The sequence below is a fragment of the Stomoxys calcitrans genome, chromosome 1 (assembly GCF_963082655.1).
Source record: "Stomoxys calcitrans chromosome 1, idStoCalc2.1, whole genome shotgun sequence".
NCBI lineage: Eukaryota > Metazoa > Arthropoda > Insecta > Diptera > Muscidae > Stomoxys > Stomoxys calcitrans.
In genome coordinates, this window is record NC_081552.1 from 170,162,021 (window position 1) to 170,182,708 (window position 20,688).

The 20,688-nt window shown below is 41.8% G+C and overlaps 1 protein-coding gene across 3 annotated transcripts in view; it reads right to left on the reverse strand.

Moving 5' to 3' along the window:
* The window catches only part of LOC106081689 (mucin-5AC), a 354,746-nt gene that overhangs the window by 90,534 nt on the left and 243,524 nt on the right, over nucleotides 1-20,688 (reverse strand). For all 3 annotated transcript variants that reach the window (XM_013243839.2, XM_013243838.2, XM_059365760.1), the window contains 2 exons: nucleotides 2,735-4,153; nucleotides 2,487-2,636 (listed from right to left, as the gene is read on the reverse strand). In XM_013243839.2, coding sequence (XP_013099293.2) covers nucleotides 2,487-2,636; nucleotides 2,735-4,153 — 1,569 coding nt within the window. The remainder of the gene's footprint in view (nucleotides 1-2,486; nucleotides 2,637-2,734; nucleotides 4,154-20,688) is intronic.

Consider the following 20,688-nt stretch of genomic DNA (forward strand, 5'->3'; position numbering starts at 1 on the left):
ATGATAATGATGGTGCTGAATTGATAGGGAAACTCTTATTCCGGGATTTATTTAGAATTTTTGTTTTACTTTCATTAGATTTCAAGTGATTAGAGCGACACAACGAGACTATCTTTGTTTTTGTTTGTTTTTTAAGAAGTAAAATTTAACTGAAAAATATAAGCAAATGGCAAAGGATTCAAAGGATTCCTTAGAAAATGTATTTTCACTGTTGCAATTACTTTTGTCAAATGAATTTAATGGAGTTTGTCAAAAAATTAATTTGACAAACATATTTTTACATGATGATGATGATGCTGCCAAGTTTAATACGTTAATGCACACAAACATACACAATTTTTGGGAATATTATTCCTTTAAGGAACAAATTTAGTCCCTTCCTCTCCCGTGCGGCAATATATGCAACAGCAGCATTCCAGCCCCAATATTGTCAGGCTAGTGCCGGAAAGTATTTCTTTTTTGCAATTGGATTGCAATGGTCTGAAAAGCGAGATCGACGATATAGTTGATTTTATGAGTCGGAAGAACATATTGGTTGCAGCGATCCATGAGACGATGCAGACCAACACCAGCAGCTTGCACAGTTGTCACGGATACAATGTGCTACGAAAGGATCGCTTAAGGAATGGAGGTTGGGGATTGGCCTTCGCGATACACCATTCCGTGCAGTATAGACCCATCTCACCAGCGCCTGGCGCTAGTGACCCCTACATTGAGTGCATGGGGATAGCAATCAGATCCGGCAATCAGGTCCTGTACTGCCGAGATGGAGCTATACAAGGCCAGTTAATGGCCAGGCTCACAAGCCCGACATAAGTGGGTTACTATCTGGAGACTTTAATGCACATCAAATTTCATGGCATTCGTCACTAGGTAACGACCAGCGGCATAGCTTTGGCAGAGCGGATTGAAGGCTCCACGTTTTGCACGGTGAATGAGGATGAGTGAGGCAACATGGCAAGCCGTCATTTCTTTGGGATCGGACCACCTCCCCATAATTCTAACCATCAACCGACTACCCGACTTAATAACCACTGTGCACCGGACGTTTATCCATCAAAAGAACGCCGATTGGGTCGGCTTCAGAGGGTACACCAATCGCGGCATCAGTGAACTGCCACACCCTCGGATGTGCTAGTTGTCGAGAGGAAATTCTGAGACATTATTAACGAAGCAGCCGCTCGCTTTATACTAGCCGGTGGAATACCCCAAGTACGGCCCAATTTTCTGGCGCAGACAGTGGTACTCGCAGACGAGCGTGATGAGATTCGTTGCAGGGACCCCACTTATCCCTGAATCAACGAGCTGAATCTGGAGATAAACAGGGTAGTCAACGAACATAAGCGCAATTTGTAGCTGGAACGCTTGGAGCAATGTAACTTAGGCACCGGTGTAGGCAAACTGTGGTCTACTGTTAAGTCACTCTCAAACGCCGGTAGACGGGATGACAGGACCTCAGTCACTTTTGGCGAAATAACCGTGACTGATCCGAAGACATGCGCCAGGTTGTTCAGCTGTCAATTTATTTTGCATCCCGAGAATGACAGGGCTACAAGGAGAGCTATTTGTCGCATCCATGGTCACCGAGCCGAGGGACAGCCATCACAATTTACCGTACTTACGTATTCTACATGCAAATACCTTTTATTTAAGCCCCATATTCCCATGGTCAGTAAATAAGTCCTGTTTGGGGTGTGTTTTGGGATAGGGGTGGACCTCCAGAAACGTGGTCCAACATTTGGATATCAGATTCGTATTCTACTCGCAAAAACCTTTCATTTGAGTCCCATATTGCCATGGTCGGTAAATATTTCCGATTTAGGGGTATTTTGGGGCTTGTGGTGGTCCCCCCAGCACTTGGTCCGACAATTGGATATCAGATACGTTTTCTTATCCTATATATCTTTCCTTTGAGTCCCATATTGTCGTGATTGTTCTAAATATATGTTTGGTGGGTTTTAGGGTGGGGCAGCCCCCCTAGGTACCCCATCCGAAATTTTTATACCAAATTTTTATTTTTAGGGTACTATATGAGAGCACACAAAATTTCGCTTAAATCGCACCACCCGTCTCCGAGATCTGGCGTTTCTGAAAATTAGGGTAAGGGGAAGGGTAAACATACAAACAAATAAACAAACTACAAACAAACACAAATGGATTTTTATATATAAGATATGTATACCCCTCAAGTTCTTGATATAAATTTGCAATAGTCTCTTAAGCCGCTTAGCGAATAGCTAATTCGCTATGAGTATTTGGGACAAATTATCGTATACATAAGTCGTTTTGTTCCTCACATATGTGCTGTCTAAGAACTCGGTTGGAAATAAAGCACAAAACCATAAATGTGATAGCATAGACCACGGTTGTGAGTGAAGAGTATCAGCTAGTATAGCTATGGACTATGAATTATTTCAATTGCATTGTCCTGGCACGCCTTAATCCTTTAGAAATGTTCAAACAATGGGCTATCACAAAGTACTTACACTCTTTGTTCTTGTCCATTTGTGGTTGAAGAGGACTGGAATCGACAATGGCCTTGGGTGGCGATTGTCGCGGATCGTAGAAATCGGAATTTGTGGCGTCATCGCTGCTACTGATACCTCCCAGAAATGATGCATTTAAACGTTGTTCGCCTGTGCAAAAGAAAAAAAAAGTGGACAGGAAAAAAGTGTAGTGAGGATAATCATTACAAATGAAAAGATATGCCAGTTGTCATTTGGCTATTGCTTACCCTCTGACATGTCGTCATAGGCTTCCTGCAGTAGGATGACGTCTTGAAAGGTCTGCTCAAATGCACTTTTCCCACTGAGATGTGAGGCGGTCAATAGGCCGTTGCACGATGAATCGGAAATGAGTTCAAAGGTTGTGGCAGAGCCAGGCGATGAGAATGTTGCGAGTAATGAACCGCCACTAAGGCTATGCAATGATGGCGATTTTGGAATAACGCGTGTAATTGTTGTCGCTCCCACTGCGGAGGGTATGTGAGCCGGAAGCAGCGATGCCGTGGGTGCTGCACTGACTTTTGTGGTGATCGTTGACGGTGGTGCGATTGTTGACGGCCCTTGGGTAGCGGTCACAGTAACACTTGTTGTTGGCAATGATTTGGCAATTGAGGTGGTGTTGGTGTTCGAGTTCGAGGTGGAGTTGGAGTTGACACTCTTGTGGGTGTTTGTGGAAGAGGTTTTGTGTGTCTTTACTTGCGTTTTCGAGGAATATTCAGTGTGGGGCAATTTCTTCGCTGGGCCTGAGGGTGATGCTGACGATGACGAGGATGACGAAGAAGAACAGCAGGATGATGAGGATGACGATGAGGAGGACGACGAAGACGCCGACGAGGGGGACGATGACGCGTACGAGGATTTTGTTATTAAAACCTGATGCTTAGTAGGATTGACTACAGATTTGCTTACACCACTTCCACGTACTGCTGATGCTACTCCTGCGCCCGAGGTGGTAGAGTTTTTCGATGAGATCGTTGAATGTGAGTTACCCGAACAATTGGAAGTCACACTAGAAGCGGGCGATGCCGACGACGAAGATGACGATGCAGCAACAGCTGAGAGCAATGTTGTGGCAGCAACGCCGTTTAGCTGATGCAAATGGAGTGTATTTTGTTGACTTAGAAAATTATGAGCAGCCGAAGCAGGTGTGTGTAAATAACCACCGGTGGTATCAATCGTTATGGGCGTCACACAAATCGTGTTATTCAGCAAATTGATGCCGTTGTGTGTGGTGGTGGTGATGGTTACCCCGTTGATGCTGTTGCTGTTGCTGTTGCCTTTGCTGTTGTGATTGTTGTTGAGATTACTGTTGCTGTTGTTGCTGCTGCTGCTACTGCTACTGCTGCCGTGATGATGGTGATGCAAGTGATTATGGTAGTAGTGGTGATGGCCGTTACTTGCGAGGTGTTTGTTGATGGTAATGGTGCTGTTATTGTTGTTGCTGTGAACTTTAATCCGATTGATATGATTGACAATATTATTGCTGGCTTGTGTGGTCAGCAGCTTAGAGCCCGTGCCGACAACAGTTGAACTATTGGCGCCGCTTGTTTGCTGAAACCAACTGGGAAAACTGCCCTTGAGCGTGTCGATAAGATCCTGATCGAGCGTTAAACGCCACGATGCAGGGCCGTCCACGCCGTGCGTAGACTCTGCAAATAGATATCAAGAAAGACGTGATGAATTTTTCGATAAACAAATACAAAAAAAAAAAAAAAAAAAAAAAAAACAAAGTATAAATGCTAAGGAATATTTCATCATAAGGAATCATTCATGTTCAAGTCAAGTATAAAATCCAATGTGCAAAGCATTGCACTTTTGCACTTATAAAAGACAAGTTACGTGGAAAATGACAAACGTATTTATACACAGGAATTCCGTGGTGCTCACAAAATTCTCAATCGTTTTCCATTATATGCCCCCAAGCTGGTTCAAGTCTGACTTTGCATCCGAACCAAAGTGCTGGAGTCTGTTAGTCACGGCAGCCGGTCCTGCACACGCAACCACTTGCCGCACCTACCTGCGTCCTATGTCGCTGCAAACATTTTCGATCGCCAAGCAATCTTCCGCGAATCTTCGAGATGAAGATTTTGGTTGCGGACGAAATCTCCTCCTCTTATTATAATCCAGATAGCCCCATATGGATTTTGTTGTCTTACCGACCGTTTTACTGTTCCATAGTGCCTTTCCACTAAACTCAGACTACGTCGCACCGAAAGGCTTCGCATTCACGAAGTTTACTGATGGCAGTACTCTAGCTTGGGCCATGCTTGGGAATTTGATTCCAATGGTCTTCGAGGCACGCATAGCTGTTACGGTTACAAAGCGCTGCGTAAGGATCACATAGGAAATTGAAGCAGGGGACTGGCTTTCTTGGTACACCATTCCGTGCAATATAGACCTATTTCGCCTACGCCTGGCACTATTGACCCCCATGTAGAATAAATGGGGTTAGCAGTCAGGTCCGACACTTGTAGAGCTATAAAAACAGTATATACCGTGGCTTTGTCACAACTGATTTACAGTTCCACGTTTCGCACGATGCATGAGGACGCGCCCACCAGAATTACGGGCGATGGCTCCGGCACGGGATAGCTGTGAGCACCACACAGGCTGGAACATTGAGATCCGATCTGTGTGAGGTTTATTATTATCATGAGAAGTTTAGCTGCGAGCTACCGGGCGCGTCCACTGGGCGCGGATAATGGAATGCTCCATACGGAGTAGCTGCAAATGCAGTTGCGGACAAGCAGCGGTATGGAGCAGAGAGTCTGAGTGAGAGGCGGGGCGGCACCGGCTCTTGCTCAAAAACTGAGTGCCTTTGATGGTCGATATGACAAGGCGGGTTATTGGCGCCTTTAAATAACCAATGGTCACCCTGTTCCCGCATCAATCGGTTCTTTGGACCGGTATGAACTTGCTCACCCATAGGAGTTTGGCGAGGATCGCCACCTCCACATGAATATATGGCTACAGCAACATAACAACGGGTGATGGCAGCAGCATCACCTGGTATGGGAAATAAAGTCTCCAGACAAGCCTCATTTAATTGGGATCGGACCCACACTCCATAATTCTTACCAGTGACCAACCATTCGATTTCATAACCTTTGAATGCCGGACTTATATCATTTAGAAGAAAAATGTTTGGGACAGCTTCAGAGAGTACAGCAAAAGCCGTTTCAGGAAGCTACAAACTCCCTCAGGTGTACATATTGCTGAGAAGAAATTCCGAGACATCATTAACGCGGCTGAAGCTTGCTGCATATCGGCCGGTCGAAATCCCCAAGTGCGGCCCAACTTCCCAGCGCAGGCAGTGGTACTCGCAAATGAGCGTGATGGGATTCGCTGCTCTGATCCTTGACCTGTTGACCTCAGAATCTGGAAATTAGAAGTTTCGTCAACGATCCATGATCAAAGAGATCCGATCCGGTCCTGTTGACTCCAGAATCTGGAAATTAGATGGTTGGTCAATGATCCATGATCAATGAGAGAAGTATTGCCTGTTTAGCAGGGTAACAAACATATGCGGAATTTATGGAAAGAGCACTTGAACATAGGCGCCGCCAGAGCAGCACTGAATGCGATACTTGGTCATAAACCTTTGCACTTGTACGTGGAGTGCACGGCGTTGAAGGCTGCCCTCAGATTGAGGGATTCAGGAACATGGCGCTCTTGGGCATTTGTTTGTTCTGCGCAAGGTGGATGGCATGGGGCTGTGATAGACTATGTGCCGATCGGATCTTTCTTCGATGACGACCTGGAGGTTGTCTTCTTGGGGAGGGAGCTTTGGGCGTGTTCCACCATTCTTGGATCGCTCTGTCTACACGAATGGGTCCAAACTGGATGGGGAACCAGAGCAAGGTTTTTGTTGAACTCATAGGAATTAGAGAGTCACACAGACTTTCGGATGGGCTCTGTGCCTTTCAGGTTGAGACTTCTGCGATCCTCAGGGTCTTGAATATTGCCCTGAGTCAGGAGCGGCGGTCCTCTAAGGCTGTCATTATTTATGTGGACAAGCAGGTGAAACTAAAGACTCTGGCTGCGTGTCACGTGAGGTCGAGGCTTGTCGGGAGACGCAAGCAGCGACTTGGACATTTGGTGGGTGTTAACCGATTTTGCTGGGTTCCGGGCTGACGAGCTGGCTAGGTTTGATTCACGAATGGACTCTGGGATTGCGACGCCTATGGTGAATCCCTTTCTGTGTTGGCTGTTTGGGAAGCTGGATATTCCTACTATGACAAATATACCGACTCAGCGTGAGCTAGCGTTGTTGCCTGAAGGGTTGGCAAAGCTCTGTGGCCAAGGTTCTCCCGTCCTGACCGGCCACTGTAATGTCAGGTCGCTGAAAAAGGGGGTGGGCTCGGGAAGATGAGGATTTCTGCAGGGCGTGTGGTTGAGACAAGATGTTGGAGACGATTGAGCATCTGCTGTACCAATACCCTGCGATGGCGGAGAGAAGGCGCAGGATTACGGGTGAACACCTTTTCTCTTCACTGAGTTCTCTACAGTATTTCGACCTCCGAGTCATTCTGGACGTCAGCGAGTCTAAGATGGCTGACGAGGCTGACTTCTTGTCCGTGAGACTTTTGTCGGTCTCTGGAAGCAGGATCTTTTAATTTTTATACATTTTCATACCAACCACCGAAGGATTGTATATTCATTTTGTCTTTGCAACACATCGAAAAATCCATTTCAGACCCTATTAAGTATATATATTCTTGATCGTCGTAAAAATCTAACACGAAATAGTCACGTCCCAGAGTCTTTCCTTCCGTCCGTCTGTCTGTTAAAATCACGCTACTATAGAAGATGGGCTATATCGGATTATATCTATATACAGCCCCCATATAGACCGATCTGCCGATTTAGGGTCTTGGGCCCATCAAAGCCATATTTATTATCCGATTTTGCTGAAATTTGGGACAGTGAGTTGTGTTAGGCTAGTCAAAATCTTTCTTCAATTTGGCCCAGATCGTTCCAGATTTGGATATAGCTGCCATTCAGACCGATCTCTCGATTAAAGGTCTTGCGCCCATAAAAGGCGCATTTATTGTCCAATTTTGCTGAAATTTGGGACAGTGAGTTCCGTTAGGCTCTTCGATACTCTTCTTCAATTTGGCCCAGATCGGTCCAGATTTTGATATAGCTGCCATATAGACCGATCTCTCGATTTAAGGTCTTGGGCCCATAAAAGGCGCATTTATTGTCCCATTTCGCTGAAATTCAGGACAGCGAGTTGCGCTAGGCCCTTCGATATCCTTCTTGAAGATGGCCTAGATCAGTTCAGATTTGTATATAGCTACAATATAAACCGGTTTCTCGATTTAAGATCTAATTCGTTCTATTATCGGATTTTATCATATAGACCGATCTCTCGATTTAAGGTTTTGGGCCCATAAAAGGCGCATTTATGGTCCGATTCCGCTGAAATTTAGGACAATGAGTTCTGTTACGCCCTTCGATATTTTTTTTTAATTTGACCCAGATCGGTCCAGATTTGGATATAGCGGTCATATAGACCGATCTTTCCATTTAGGGTCTTGGGCCCATTAAAGACGCATTGTCCGATTTCGCTGAAATTTGAGACAGTGACTTTAGTGTTTTCCCAAACATGCCATTACGGAACAAATTAGGGGGAAATTAACTTCTCACAATATCAATTGAGTGCTGCCCGTTTCAAATTTAAGCTCAAAGATAAGGGGACCTCCTGTTCAATGCCGAGTCCGAACGGCGTGCCACTGAAAAGTAACACCTCTGGGTTGAGAAGTTGTACATGGCTGAAATACTCACAAATGTCGCCAGCATTTGGTGATGGGATAACCACCGCTGAAAAATGTTTTAAGGTGTTCTCGCCGACAGGATTTGAACCCGGGCGTTTGGGCACGATATGCGGGCATGCTAACCTATGCACCACGGTGGCTCCCAGGTTTATGTTAGGCTTTTCGACATCCGTTTCCTATATGGTTCAGATCGGTCTATATTTGGATATAGCTGCCAAAAAAGACCAATATTGAACCAAAATTGAACAGTGACTTGTAGTTATTAGACCACTCAATGTCCGTGCCGAATTTGTTCCAAAATCGAACCATATTTTGATATAGCTATTATGGGTGCATAAGTAATGCATTTTTCATCGGATTATGACGAAAGGTGGTTTACATATATACACGAGGTGATGTGTATCGAAAATTCGTCACAGTCGAACTTAATGACTTTTTACTTGTTCTAATGGTTTTCGTATCTTTCTCTCTCTCTCTCTCTCTCTTCTTTCCTATTTCATTTCTAGGACGAACATAGTTTCATTTTTTTTCTTCATTTCGTTTTATTTGGCTCTGAATTTTCAGTAGAAAAGCTAAAGAAAAAAGGTGCTGGCAATGAAAACCTCAATCAATAATCGAGCAGCAGCAGTAGAAAATGTTTTATCTCTTACCAAAGTTGGGGAAAAATCTGTGGTATGAAGAAAATAAACAAAATATATTTAACCAGAAATTGGGTTGGTTGACAACAAATAATCCAGGGCCAATGCAATGGAAACGTTATACGCCAACCCCTGCTGCTACGCCTGCAATCCGATTCGCCGAAAAAAGGAAAATTAGAGAAAAAGAACAAAGGAAGCCGAAACAGCTTCAACAAATTGTTTATTTAGATTTTTTTTTTTTTTTTTTTGAGGTTAAGGTGAAAATAAATATTTGAGCAAAAAGTGCTCGTGACAGGTAAGCCATCCACGGTCACAGAAACTCACGCAAACACACGCACATGCATAATACATACATATATATATTGCACAATAGGGCACAAACACTTACATACGCCCGCGCTTTTTTCTTTGTCAGCTGTCAAAACTTCTTGTCACAACAAAAACAAATGGGACCACTAAAGGTTTTACTTTGCCATGCCAAAGGTGAAAGTGGTAATTGAAAATTCCGCATATTTCCTTTTCGGTTTCTCATTTGGCACATTCACACAAACACACACCCATCCACACACACCATACATAAAACAGAGCTTCTTCGCCTGCTGGGGGGGTTGGTAAAGGGTTGTTGTTTGGAACAACAATTCTTCTCCATTCAGAAAAATATTTACTTATTTCCTTCATCGGCATAATCTGTTGGAAAATTTACATAAGAAAATACTCTTGGATATTCTCCCAATCTCCTTTAGATACGCCAATCGACTTGTGGATGTGCTTTATACCATCATTGTATTACTTTGCACAGGCTGAACAGGGTTAAAATTGTACACTCGGGGCCAATTTGGCATAGGAAGCACAGAGCGATGGAGAGAATATGTAGCAGAAAACTAATGTGTGTACTAAAATGACAAACAGAAATGTTGACACACGAATTAATCCATTTGGCAGAAGCTTTGCAAAACTTCCAGTAATTTTTGCGTGTGTGAGAAAAATAAGAAAAATGTTTAAAATGTATGCTACGAATCTGAACTATGATAAGGAGTTTCGAAACTCACATGCGCTTTGTTTAGTCAGCTTAAACGAACTTTAGAAATGAGAAGGGAGCACCTCGCAAGAACATAAGGGAAAGAGGGAAGAGGGCTATAAACACCCGCTACGGTATAAAAAAGAGATGAGCGAACCACTTTCATGATCCCTGACAAGTGTTTAATGCTAAATTTTGGGTTCAACGTCAGAAAATACGAGTCTATGATGAATGCATCTTTCGTCAAAGTTTTGACGTCATCCTGATACATCGGACAACGTATGTGTGGCCAGCGTAGCTACAAAATCTTTTCCAGAGGCTACAAGGCCCAGAAGGCATAACCATAAAGCCAAGGCCTTTCACTGATCCTGCCGCCGAAATGAGGAAGTGCCAGCAGAAGAGTGTACAGTGTACAACTGTGAGAATCAATTGTGATGATGTTGCCTATGCAAGAAGCGTGAATAATGGCAAAAAGACAGGCGTTTTAGTTCGACTGCAGCAAATGTTCGAAGAGAAAGGTCACCCCACACCCAAGTTCATCAGTTGGCAGCACCATGTGTTCGATCGCATGCTTCGTGTTGTCATGGACGATAAGCTCTGTGGATCGACTAGATCACCAAACATCGAGTACTACTTTGAAATGGTAGAAGACGACATGAAGTTTCTCTTTCACCTCACTCGTGTCTTCCGTCACTTCATTGAGAGGACTGAATTCCCGTTTGAAAAGTTAGAACTCTGGTGCCATTCTAGCTTTTCTTGCGTTTATTCTGATGCCTGAAACCAGGAACAGGTGGGCTGATCATTGGTTAAGTACTAGGAACTATCTTTAGCTTTGAATGACTACCCAAAAGCTCTGAAATGCTTGAAGACATACTGGAAAAAAGATAAATCTCTTTCTTCAACGTTGCCCGGAGCGACCAGTGCTGTGAGTGTGCGATCAAAGATATGCAAGACTTAGAAGGGATGATTTTTTAGCTATTACTTTTTTTTGTCGTTCTGTTTTACTGTGAAACATCATCCGTTTGGACTATAATTTAACCGTGAATCGTCTTACAAACGAACAACGCTTGCAAATTATTGAATTTTATTATCAAAATGCGCGCTCTGTTAAGAAAATTCATCGCGCGCTTCTTCCATTCCATCGATGAAGCTCATTTTTGGCTCAATGGGTACGTAAATAAGCAGAATTGTCGATTTTGGAGTGAAGATCAGCCAGAACCATTGTAAGAGCTACCAATGCATCCATAAAAAGTCACCAGTTATGGGCAGGTTGCATCATTGGACCGTACTTCTTCAAAGATGATGCGAATCGTAACGTTCGAATCGTAAATTTTTGGCCCGGTCGGCCAAAAATTTATTTTTTTCATTAAACTTATTTTAGCAAATTCAGCATAAAAAATATTAATTTTGTATTCAGAAAAAAAATTGTTGAGGGGTTTTTACTTTTTGTTTTAAATTTAATTAATTGAGAAACTTATTGCTGTACAGCAGCACTTATTGATTTATTTCATCATATATTTAGAAGATGAAGAAGGTAGGCTAGAGGATGCGTCAAAGACTACCAAACATGAGATCATGAGTTCAATACTCTGTGGCTTCAAAATTATTAATATTTGTGCTTAAGGGTAATATTAGAGAGTGACACAGGAAACCCCGAGATCAGTAGTAAAACGAACGAGACAAAGTAGCGCGAGCCGAACAAAGAAAACAAAAACACCACCACCCGAAGCAAAGCACATGCGTTGGCTGATTATATGGTTTTTTGCCTTGCTTATGGATATAGTGTTGTTGTTGTTATATGTTTGTTTGCAAAGAGTGCCTTTCAACAACAAATTTTTTACTTTGGGTCATTGAGATTCAATATAAATTGTTGCAGGAAAATTAACAACTTTCGTAGTTGCTGTTTCTACCAAATTTGTTTTTCAAAATTATTTTTATCTGTGTACAGACAAGACCGCTTCAATTGACGCATTGGAAGACAACATTGAAGCATTTATTCGTGAGATACCGGCCAAAATGTTGAAAAGAGTTGGACTAAGCGGATGGACCATTTGAGGCGCAGTCACGGTCTATATTTGCATGAAATAATCTTCAAACATTAAATTATATTGACCGTATCGATTCAAATATAAATTCAGGCATTTTTCTGAATTTTATGTGTGTGTGTTTTTTTTTTTGTAAAACTTTCCTATAGATCTTAAAAAAATACCCTTTATAACTCCTGCCGCCACAAGGAGAACCTCCCACTATGATTCATAACAAGCGCATTTATAGCCCGATTTCACTGAAATTTGGGACAATGAGTTGTTTGGCCCAGTTGTAAATTTGGCCCAGATCGGTCTAGTTTTGGAAATAGCTGCCATATAGGCCGCTATTTCGATTTAAGATCTTGGCCCCATAAAAGGCGTATTTATTATCCGATTTCGCAGAAATTTGGCACAGTGACTTATCCCGACACGGAATAGCTGTGAACACCACACAGGCTGGAACTTTGAGGTCCAATCAGTGCGGTGTTCATCGCTGTCACGAGAAGCTTAGATGCAAGATACCGGGCGCGTCCACAGGTTGCCGATAGTGGAATGCTCAATACGGAGTAGCTGCAACGGCAGTCGCGTACAATCAGTGGTATCGAGCGGAGAGTCACAGTGAGAGACCGGGTGACACCGGCTCTTCCCGCGGCGATCGGTCGTATAGACTTATAGGCTTTTCGACATCCGTGTCCTCACATCGTTCACATCAGGACCAAAATTGACTAGTGACTTGCATTTATTAGACCTCTGAATGTCAGCGCCGAATTTGGTCCAATCGGACCCAACCTATCGATACTTTGCACAGTGGGATAATATCGGAAAAAAAACAAGTAACAACAGCAACCGACTTATAATATTTGAGGCTTTTAGTGTCTCCATTTGTTGTGTTGCCTGCATTCGCTTTGTTCCCCACAATAGTCATGTTACTTTTGCAAAAATATTAAATAAGACCATCTTCAGAAATTTTTGCGACGGTTCGTTGTAAATTCTTAACTATTACACATTTTTAAATTTATTTTTAATCTCATCCCACTTTGCAATATACCGATAGGCCGAGACAATATTGGGTTCATATGCAGAAAAGAGTAGTTTGACTCACTGATTCAAATTTCAGCGAATTTGGGTAATAAATGCGCCACTTATGGTTAAATACCCTATACCGGAAGATCGGTATATAGGGCATCTGTATCTATATATACACTTAACCAAATTTGTTATTCAACAGGAAAAAATGTTTGCTAAAACTTTAGTTATTCTCTGCTGAAAATGGGAAAACAGACATTAGTGCTGTATTAGCAAACATTTCGGTCAGCTAAATCAGCAAACAAAAATCTGCCGAAAAAAATTGTATGCTTTTTTATGTTTGCCTGTTACTTGTTTTGATTACTTTAGGCATTTTTTTGGAAATTTTTTTTGGAAGAGATGGTTTTAATTTGCGGAATATTACTGTTAAGAAGCTACCTGATCCATCCGTTGGTATACACTTCGAAATGTGGCTGAGATCGTCCACTGAAACATTTTTTAGTTTAGAAACATAATTAATTTTTTAATTTAGAAACATAATTAAGCAGCAGCCAGTTTCAACAAACAACAGTCTCTTCAGCAGTAAGCCTGCTGTTCTGAAATTGCAGAACTACTGCTGTAATAGCAGAACTACTTTTTTCTATGAGTGTAGTGCGATCAGAACCATACTTGGCAAAAATGTTTTGGGGGTCAATACAATTCACTCCAAATTTAAAAAAAAAACGGGTAAAGCCTGCCTAAAGACGCTCAATTGGCACATTGGTCTATATGGCAACTATATCGAAATATGGTGTCGATGAGGGGATGGTGTTTTTGTGGGTGATTCGCACTTTCCAGCTATGCAAATTCACCAGACCGTAGGGAATTATCCCGACATTACTGCAGGAGTCCTTTAAAATTATTCTGAAATGGCTAGAAGGGATTTATAGTGCAAGCCTGGCATGGTTCTACATATCGAGTGCATGGAGAGAGGTCAGGTTGATTTTTGTCAACAAGGCGGGAAAAATTAACCACAACACGACAAAGAAATATATCATCCGTACATAATATCAGGATGTTGTTAGTCTGTCATCGTTGTATTCAAATCACTGGAAATGACGTAAGACCTGCAGGTGAGGAAAGTACTGACGCTGTAGAACTTCAGCGAGACACGTATCTCAAGGGCAGATCAGTTCGGAGAACCACCCCCACGAAATGTTACAAGAGGTCCAAGTGTTTATTCGAAGTAAGTAGTCCATTGGTCGTCTTTCTGGTTATGCAGGGTCATGAAACAACGTGGAGATAGTGTCGATAATCTCCACCTTGATCTGCACGGAGGTCCATATCTGCCGGTGAACGAATAATACGGTATGGGAAACACGGACTTGGGAGAAAGTGTGGAAAATCGTGATAAAGTCCCAACATGATGATCCCAACATGATGATCCCAACATGATGATCCCAACATGATGATCCCAAAATTGATACCAAATGTGCTCATTTTTGTGCCATACGGTATTGATAGTAAAGCAACACCGTATGGTACAAAAACAACGCCGGATGGTATGGATGGATGAAACATAAAATGATTAGTACCGTTTGGTTCTAGCCTTATTACGGAACTGGTATTGGTTTTAATAGTGATCAGTTATTAGATTTAGCACCAAGCCGTTATTGCTTTTAGTACCAAACCGTTATAGATTATTCCACCCCCTAATGAACCAAAAACAAGTAAAAGCGTGCTTAGTTCGGCCGGGCCGAATCTTGGAAACCCACCACCATGGATTCTGCTAAAAATGTATACAAAATAAATTTAGTTGAAGGGTATAATTTTATTTTATATGGCAAACTTCTGTAAAAACAGCAAAAATTAAAACTTCTAGAAACCGAACAAGGATAGGCGAGAGACCGGTTTATGCGATGGGGGAGCTATATGAGGTTATAGAGTAATTTGGATCGTACATTGCACAGTTACTGGCATGCAAAATTTTAGCCAAACCGGACAAAATTGCCGCTGGTAAAGGTTCAAGAAGTCAAATCGGGAGATCGGTTTATATGGGAGCTATATCAGGTTATAGGCCGATTTGGACCGTACTAGGCACAATTATTGGAAGTCATAACAGAACACCGCATGCAAAATTTTAGCCAAACCGGACAAAAATTGCCGCTTGTAAGGGTTCAATAAGTCAAATCGGGAGATCGGTTTATATGGGAGCTACATCAGGTTATAGGCCGATTCGAACCGTACTTGACATAGTTGTTGGAAGTCATAACAGAACACCGCATGCAAAATTTTAGCCAAATCGCACAAAAATGCCGCTTGTAAGGGCTTAAAAAGTCAAATCGAGAGATTGGTTTATATGGGAACTATATCAGGTTATAGGCCAATTTGGCACAGCTATTGAAACTCATAACAAAACACTGCGTGCAAAATTTCAGCCAAATCGTACAAAAATTGCGGCTTCCAGGGGGAAGCCCTATCCTATGGTGTTTTTATTTCGATTATTTAAGAAATTGCTAAATTTAATTTATTACACTGTGACCAACCTCAATTCTTTGTATTCAGCAGCTGATTCCATATCCATTGGTTCCCAGAAGTGGTTTTCGTATGATCACACCAACACAACATCGTCTTCCACACAAAAGACTATCACGTGGTTGATGTAGAATGTCCTTAGAATTTTTACTTTCTCCATTTTCACCGCTTTCGAGCATTCAAAGAGGTTTTTACGCACTCAAATTTTATGAAAACATTTTATTTATTTTTGTTTGTTTCTCTGCCGAGACGAGCTCAATAATCGGTGATTTTCTTTGCAAATAGAAAAGGAAAGCCAGAGATAGCGACACACACCACCAACCACTATGGGACGCGTTTGGTCTTTTGTTAGAAGACTGAGAAGATGACTTCAAGGGCCGTGCGTTTGTATGTTGCATTTTTATCGTATTAATTGCGAAAACGCCTCTATGATACAATTACCACATTAACCACGCTCGACAACCCTGTCTATTAGCTGTACTTTTTCCCAATGCATGTGTTTTTGTGTAATGACAGACTTTTTTTCTGCGTCAATTACACTACACATGATTCTGTGCATCTGTTGGAAGTTGTATTGATGGCTTCGAGCGCTAGACATTGGCAACGGCTCTCGCTGTTGCTCCCAGGGCACACGGATTCGAATTCCGGCCGGGCTTTATATGTTTAACAAATATTTTATAATGGCTTCAGTACTTAAGCACAAAGTTCAACAACAATTCGTGCGCGATGACAAGAATACAAATGTTCTTATTAGGCTTCTTTGTCTGGTATTGAATTAATTCCAAATGGTATTAAAAATCTTTGCCAATGACGCGAACAAAATAATACCAGGCGGTAATGGCAAAGCACCGTATATTTCCTATCAGTGTATGTGGACGTTGTCGTGATATTGATGAGAGTTCTTGTCGATGGTCAGCGATATTATGGACAAGTCAAACTGTGGATATGAGCTTCGAGAATTGCATTGAGGACTAACCCAAGGAAGATGGAACTGGCCTAGTCCACGAATTCAAATTGCCTTGAAAAGAGAATGCGTAGCAAAGAATGCGAAAAACACTGTGCGTCTTCTACTATTCAAGGAGGAAGTTCGAAAGGAAGCTGGGAAATTACCTGAATATGATATGCAGAATGCAGTATACCACCATTGTAATATGTGTACCAGTGCTGACATATAAAGCGCTGGCATTGTGGAAAGATGTAGAGATGAAGGCTGGCACAGGGGCACTCTGGAAGGTGCAAAGGTTGGCCTAACAGGACAACGGGAGCATTGAGATCCCCACCGCAGACAGGTGTGTATGCCCAGCATCGCGCATTACATGCAACCTATTCAGGTATACATTCCTGACAAGGCTGCAAGGTTGCGTCCTCGAATTCACTGAAGGCTCCAAGATGGAGCCAGTGACGGTGTTGGTAGTTTAACCCTATACACCGATTGGTATGTCGCTAAGATTGAGTGTACGGTCTTTCAGGCGGAGCTCAGAGCCATTACTATATCCCCAAACAAAGTCCTAGGAAGGTAGCTACACCTGGAAACTTAGGAACTTTGTAGACAGTAAGGAACCGCTCATGGCCTTGGGTTCAAAGACGATGACGGCGAGTCGTGTGACAGAATGTTGAGCATCTCTTAATGAGCATCATGTCATAGAGTATGTCCTGAGTATAAAAACTGCAAAAAGTCAACAAAATGTTTGTGTTGCAATATGGCAACACAAGGGCGATACGGAATACATCAAAAGAAAACAGCAAGATAAAAATGTTTAAAAATTCAATACTAGTTAAAAGGAAAATTTATACGAAAATTTGTCATTTATAAACTTCAGGTGCGGAAACTTAAAAACATTCACATGTCCAAGTGAATCTAATAACTGAATATTGTAACAATTCAAAACCTCCATAACATTTTATCCCGTTACTGTAGATTGGTTAATGAGCTAACAGTTTTTATGGTTTGTTGTTTTGCTGGTGTAATTTCAAATCCAAATGTTGCATCATTCAAGTAGCCAGATGTGGTGGCACAGATTACTTGGCGTTTACTTGCATTTGAATATTGTTTTTGGGGAATCTTGTGACAATACCACATTTTTTTTTTTTTTGTTTGTGCTTTCAGATTTGTTGATGCAATTGAGGGAAATAATCGGCTTAGAGCCAACATATAAAACCATTTTCATTCCTTTGTATTTTATTCGGTTGCTGTTATTCGTAGAATAGCAAAATGGACAAAATTTAGTCATGCAAAATAGCAGAAGCAGCAGCATCAGTGTAAAGGTCTTAATCCTATTTGCTGTGGTCAGGATTGATAAACGTTTCGTAATTGATTTGTGTCGATGCGTGGCATGCATTTTAGTAAAGCGCTTATTTCGTTATTCAATGGCAAACATTAAGTATTTTGTTGTTCATAAATTCATGCAATAATCCATTTTCAAGGCCAATGACAATGTTATATAATATATTGTTGATACATTCTGGTGATTTTAATGGGAAACAAATTAAAACGTACTAAGTTCTGCCGGGCCGAATTTTGGGAGCCCACCACCATGGATTCGGCTAAAAAAATTTTATATACCAAATTACTTTCACAACAGGAAGAAAATGGAATACTAAATCGATTTGGACTATACTTGGTACAGTTATTGGAAGTCGTATCGAAACACTACGTACAATCGAACAAAAATTGTGGCTTCAAGGGGCTCAAGAAATGAAATCGGGAGATCGGTTTTTTTGGGAGCGACATCTAAGTCTTATTCGATATGGCCCTTTAGCAATCCCCAACGACCTTCTCTAATAAAAAGTATCTGTCTAAAATTTCAAGCGGTTTGCTTTACACGTTCGATTGCTATCGTAATTTCCACTGACGGTTGGGCGGACAGACATGGCATTGACTTAGATAGACGATCAAGAATGTATATACTTTATGAGGTAGCAGATCAATATTTCGAGTTGTTACAAACCGAATGACTAGTTTTGAATATCCGCCATCCTAAAGTGGTGGGTATAAAAATATGATTTACATAAGTATCTCTATGCTATTTTTTCCAATTATAGCTGAATGTTTGCATTAATGATTTATAAAGTTTCTGTTAGATAACAAGTAAAGGCGTGCTAAGTTCGGCCGCGCCGAATCTTGAGAACCCACCACCATGAATTCTGCTAAAAGTTTACACAAAGGATTTGGACCATACGTGACACGATTGTTGGAATCGCAACAGAACACAACGTACAAAATGTCAGTCCCATGTCAAATCAGCAGACCGTGTCATATAGAAGCTATATCAGGTTATACACCGATTTGGACCATACATGACACGATTGTTGGAAGTCGTAACGAAACACTGCGAAATTTCAGCCCAATCGGTTAATAATTGCAGCTTCTAGGAGCCCAAAAAGTCAAGTCGAAGGACTACTTTATATGGAAGCTATATCCAAATCTGAACCGAAATGGCCCATTTGCAATCAAACGACATACATCAATAAGAGGTATTTGCGCAAGATTTTGTGCAGCAAGCTCTAGGCGTTCGACCGCTATCGTGATTTCCACTGATGGACGGAAGAACAGGCAAGACTACATCGACTTAGAATGTGCAGACGATCACGAACATATATATTCTTTAGAGGGACGCAGATCAATATTTCGAGATATTACAAACGGAATGACTAGACTAGTATACCCCCATCCTATGGTGGTGAGAAAAAAATAAAAATATTCCGCTTTGTTTGTTTGTCTGTTCCGTAAAGACTCAAAAGCGGCTGAACCGATTTTCATGAAAACCACTGATGGTAGAGTTTGAGCTCCCGGTCAATATAGCGTACTACATTTTTGGATATCCGAAGGGGGCGAACCCTGTCCCTTACACAAATTTTCAAAAACTACAGATCTCGGAGATGGGTGCACCGATTTAAGAGAAATTGTGTATGGTATCCTAAAACACGAAATTGGTATAAAACTTTGGGGTCAAATAAACTGGGGGGAAGCCCCATCTCAAAACCCACCCGAACGGATATGTTCACCGATTAGGACAATATGAGCATCAAATAAAAGGCATTTAAGAGTAGGGTACGAACTTGTTATATAAATTTCACCCTATATGTAGGGGGCTCAAATTAATGGTAATGGAGACTAGAGCACGAATCCGATATATGGGGGTCCGCCTCACCCCCGAATTTACCCCCAACCGGACATGTTTACCGACCATAACAATATAATGCTCAAATGAAAGGTATGTGGAAGTAGAGCACCAATATAATATACACATTGGGGACGAAATATCTGAAAGGCAGCACAAGCACCCCCAATCAAGACTTATTTCCGCCAGTATTGGGCTCATATAACATAAGAGCGTGAAAGAAGGCACAGCGGAGTGGGCCTTGTCCAGCTAGTATATTATATACAAATTTGATTGTTGCGCTTTGTTTGTTTGTTTATTTCTTAGTTATTTTGTTTGTCTGTTCCGTATAGAATTAAAAAACGGCTGAACCGATTTTCATAATAGAGTTTGAGTCCCCGGGGGTAATATATTTTTTGAGGCGGACCCTCCCCCTTAACCCAATTTTCAAAAACGACAGATGTCGGACACGGATGCACAGATTTAAGCGAAATTATGTGTGCCATCCTATGGTACCCTAAAAACATGAAGTTGGTATAAAACTTTGGGGTCAAATGAACTGGGGGGACGCCCCATCTCAAAACCCACTCAAACGGACATGTTTACCGATTGGGATAATATGGGTATCAAATGAAAGGCATTTAAAAGTAGAGTACGAACTTGGTATATAAATTTCACCCTATGTGTGGGGGGGCTCTCCAACTCCCAATAGGGTACAAAACTGACATAAAAATGTATTTTTTGGTATCTGAGCGACCCCCCAAAATTCCTCAGCGGGGCATATTTGCCAATTGGGACAATATGGATAACAAATAAAAGGCATTTAAAAGTAGAGTAAGAATCTGATACAAACATTTATTCTTTGGTGTCTGAGGTGCCCCTACCCTCCACCCTCCGAAACCCCTCAAGAAGACATACTTACCGATTGGGACAATATGGATATCAAATGAAAGGCACTTGGAAGTTAAGTACACATCTGTTATAACAATTTGGTCCAAAGTAGCTTGGAGGCCTCCCAAAACGGACGCGGATGTCCAACGTCACAAAATGGGTATCAAGTTAATGGTCTTTGGGAGTTGAC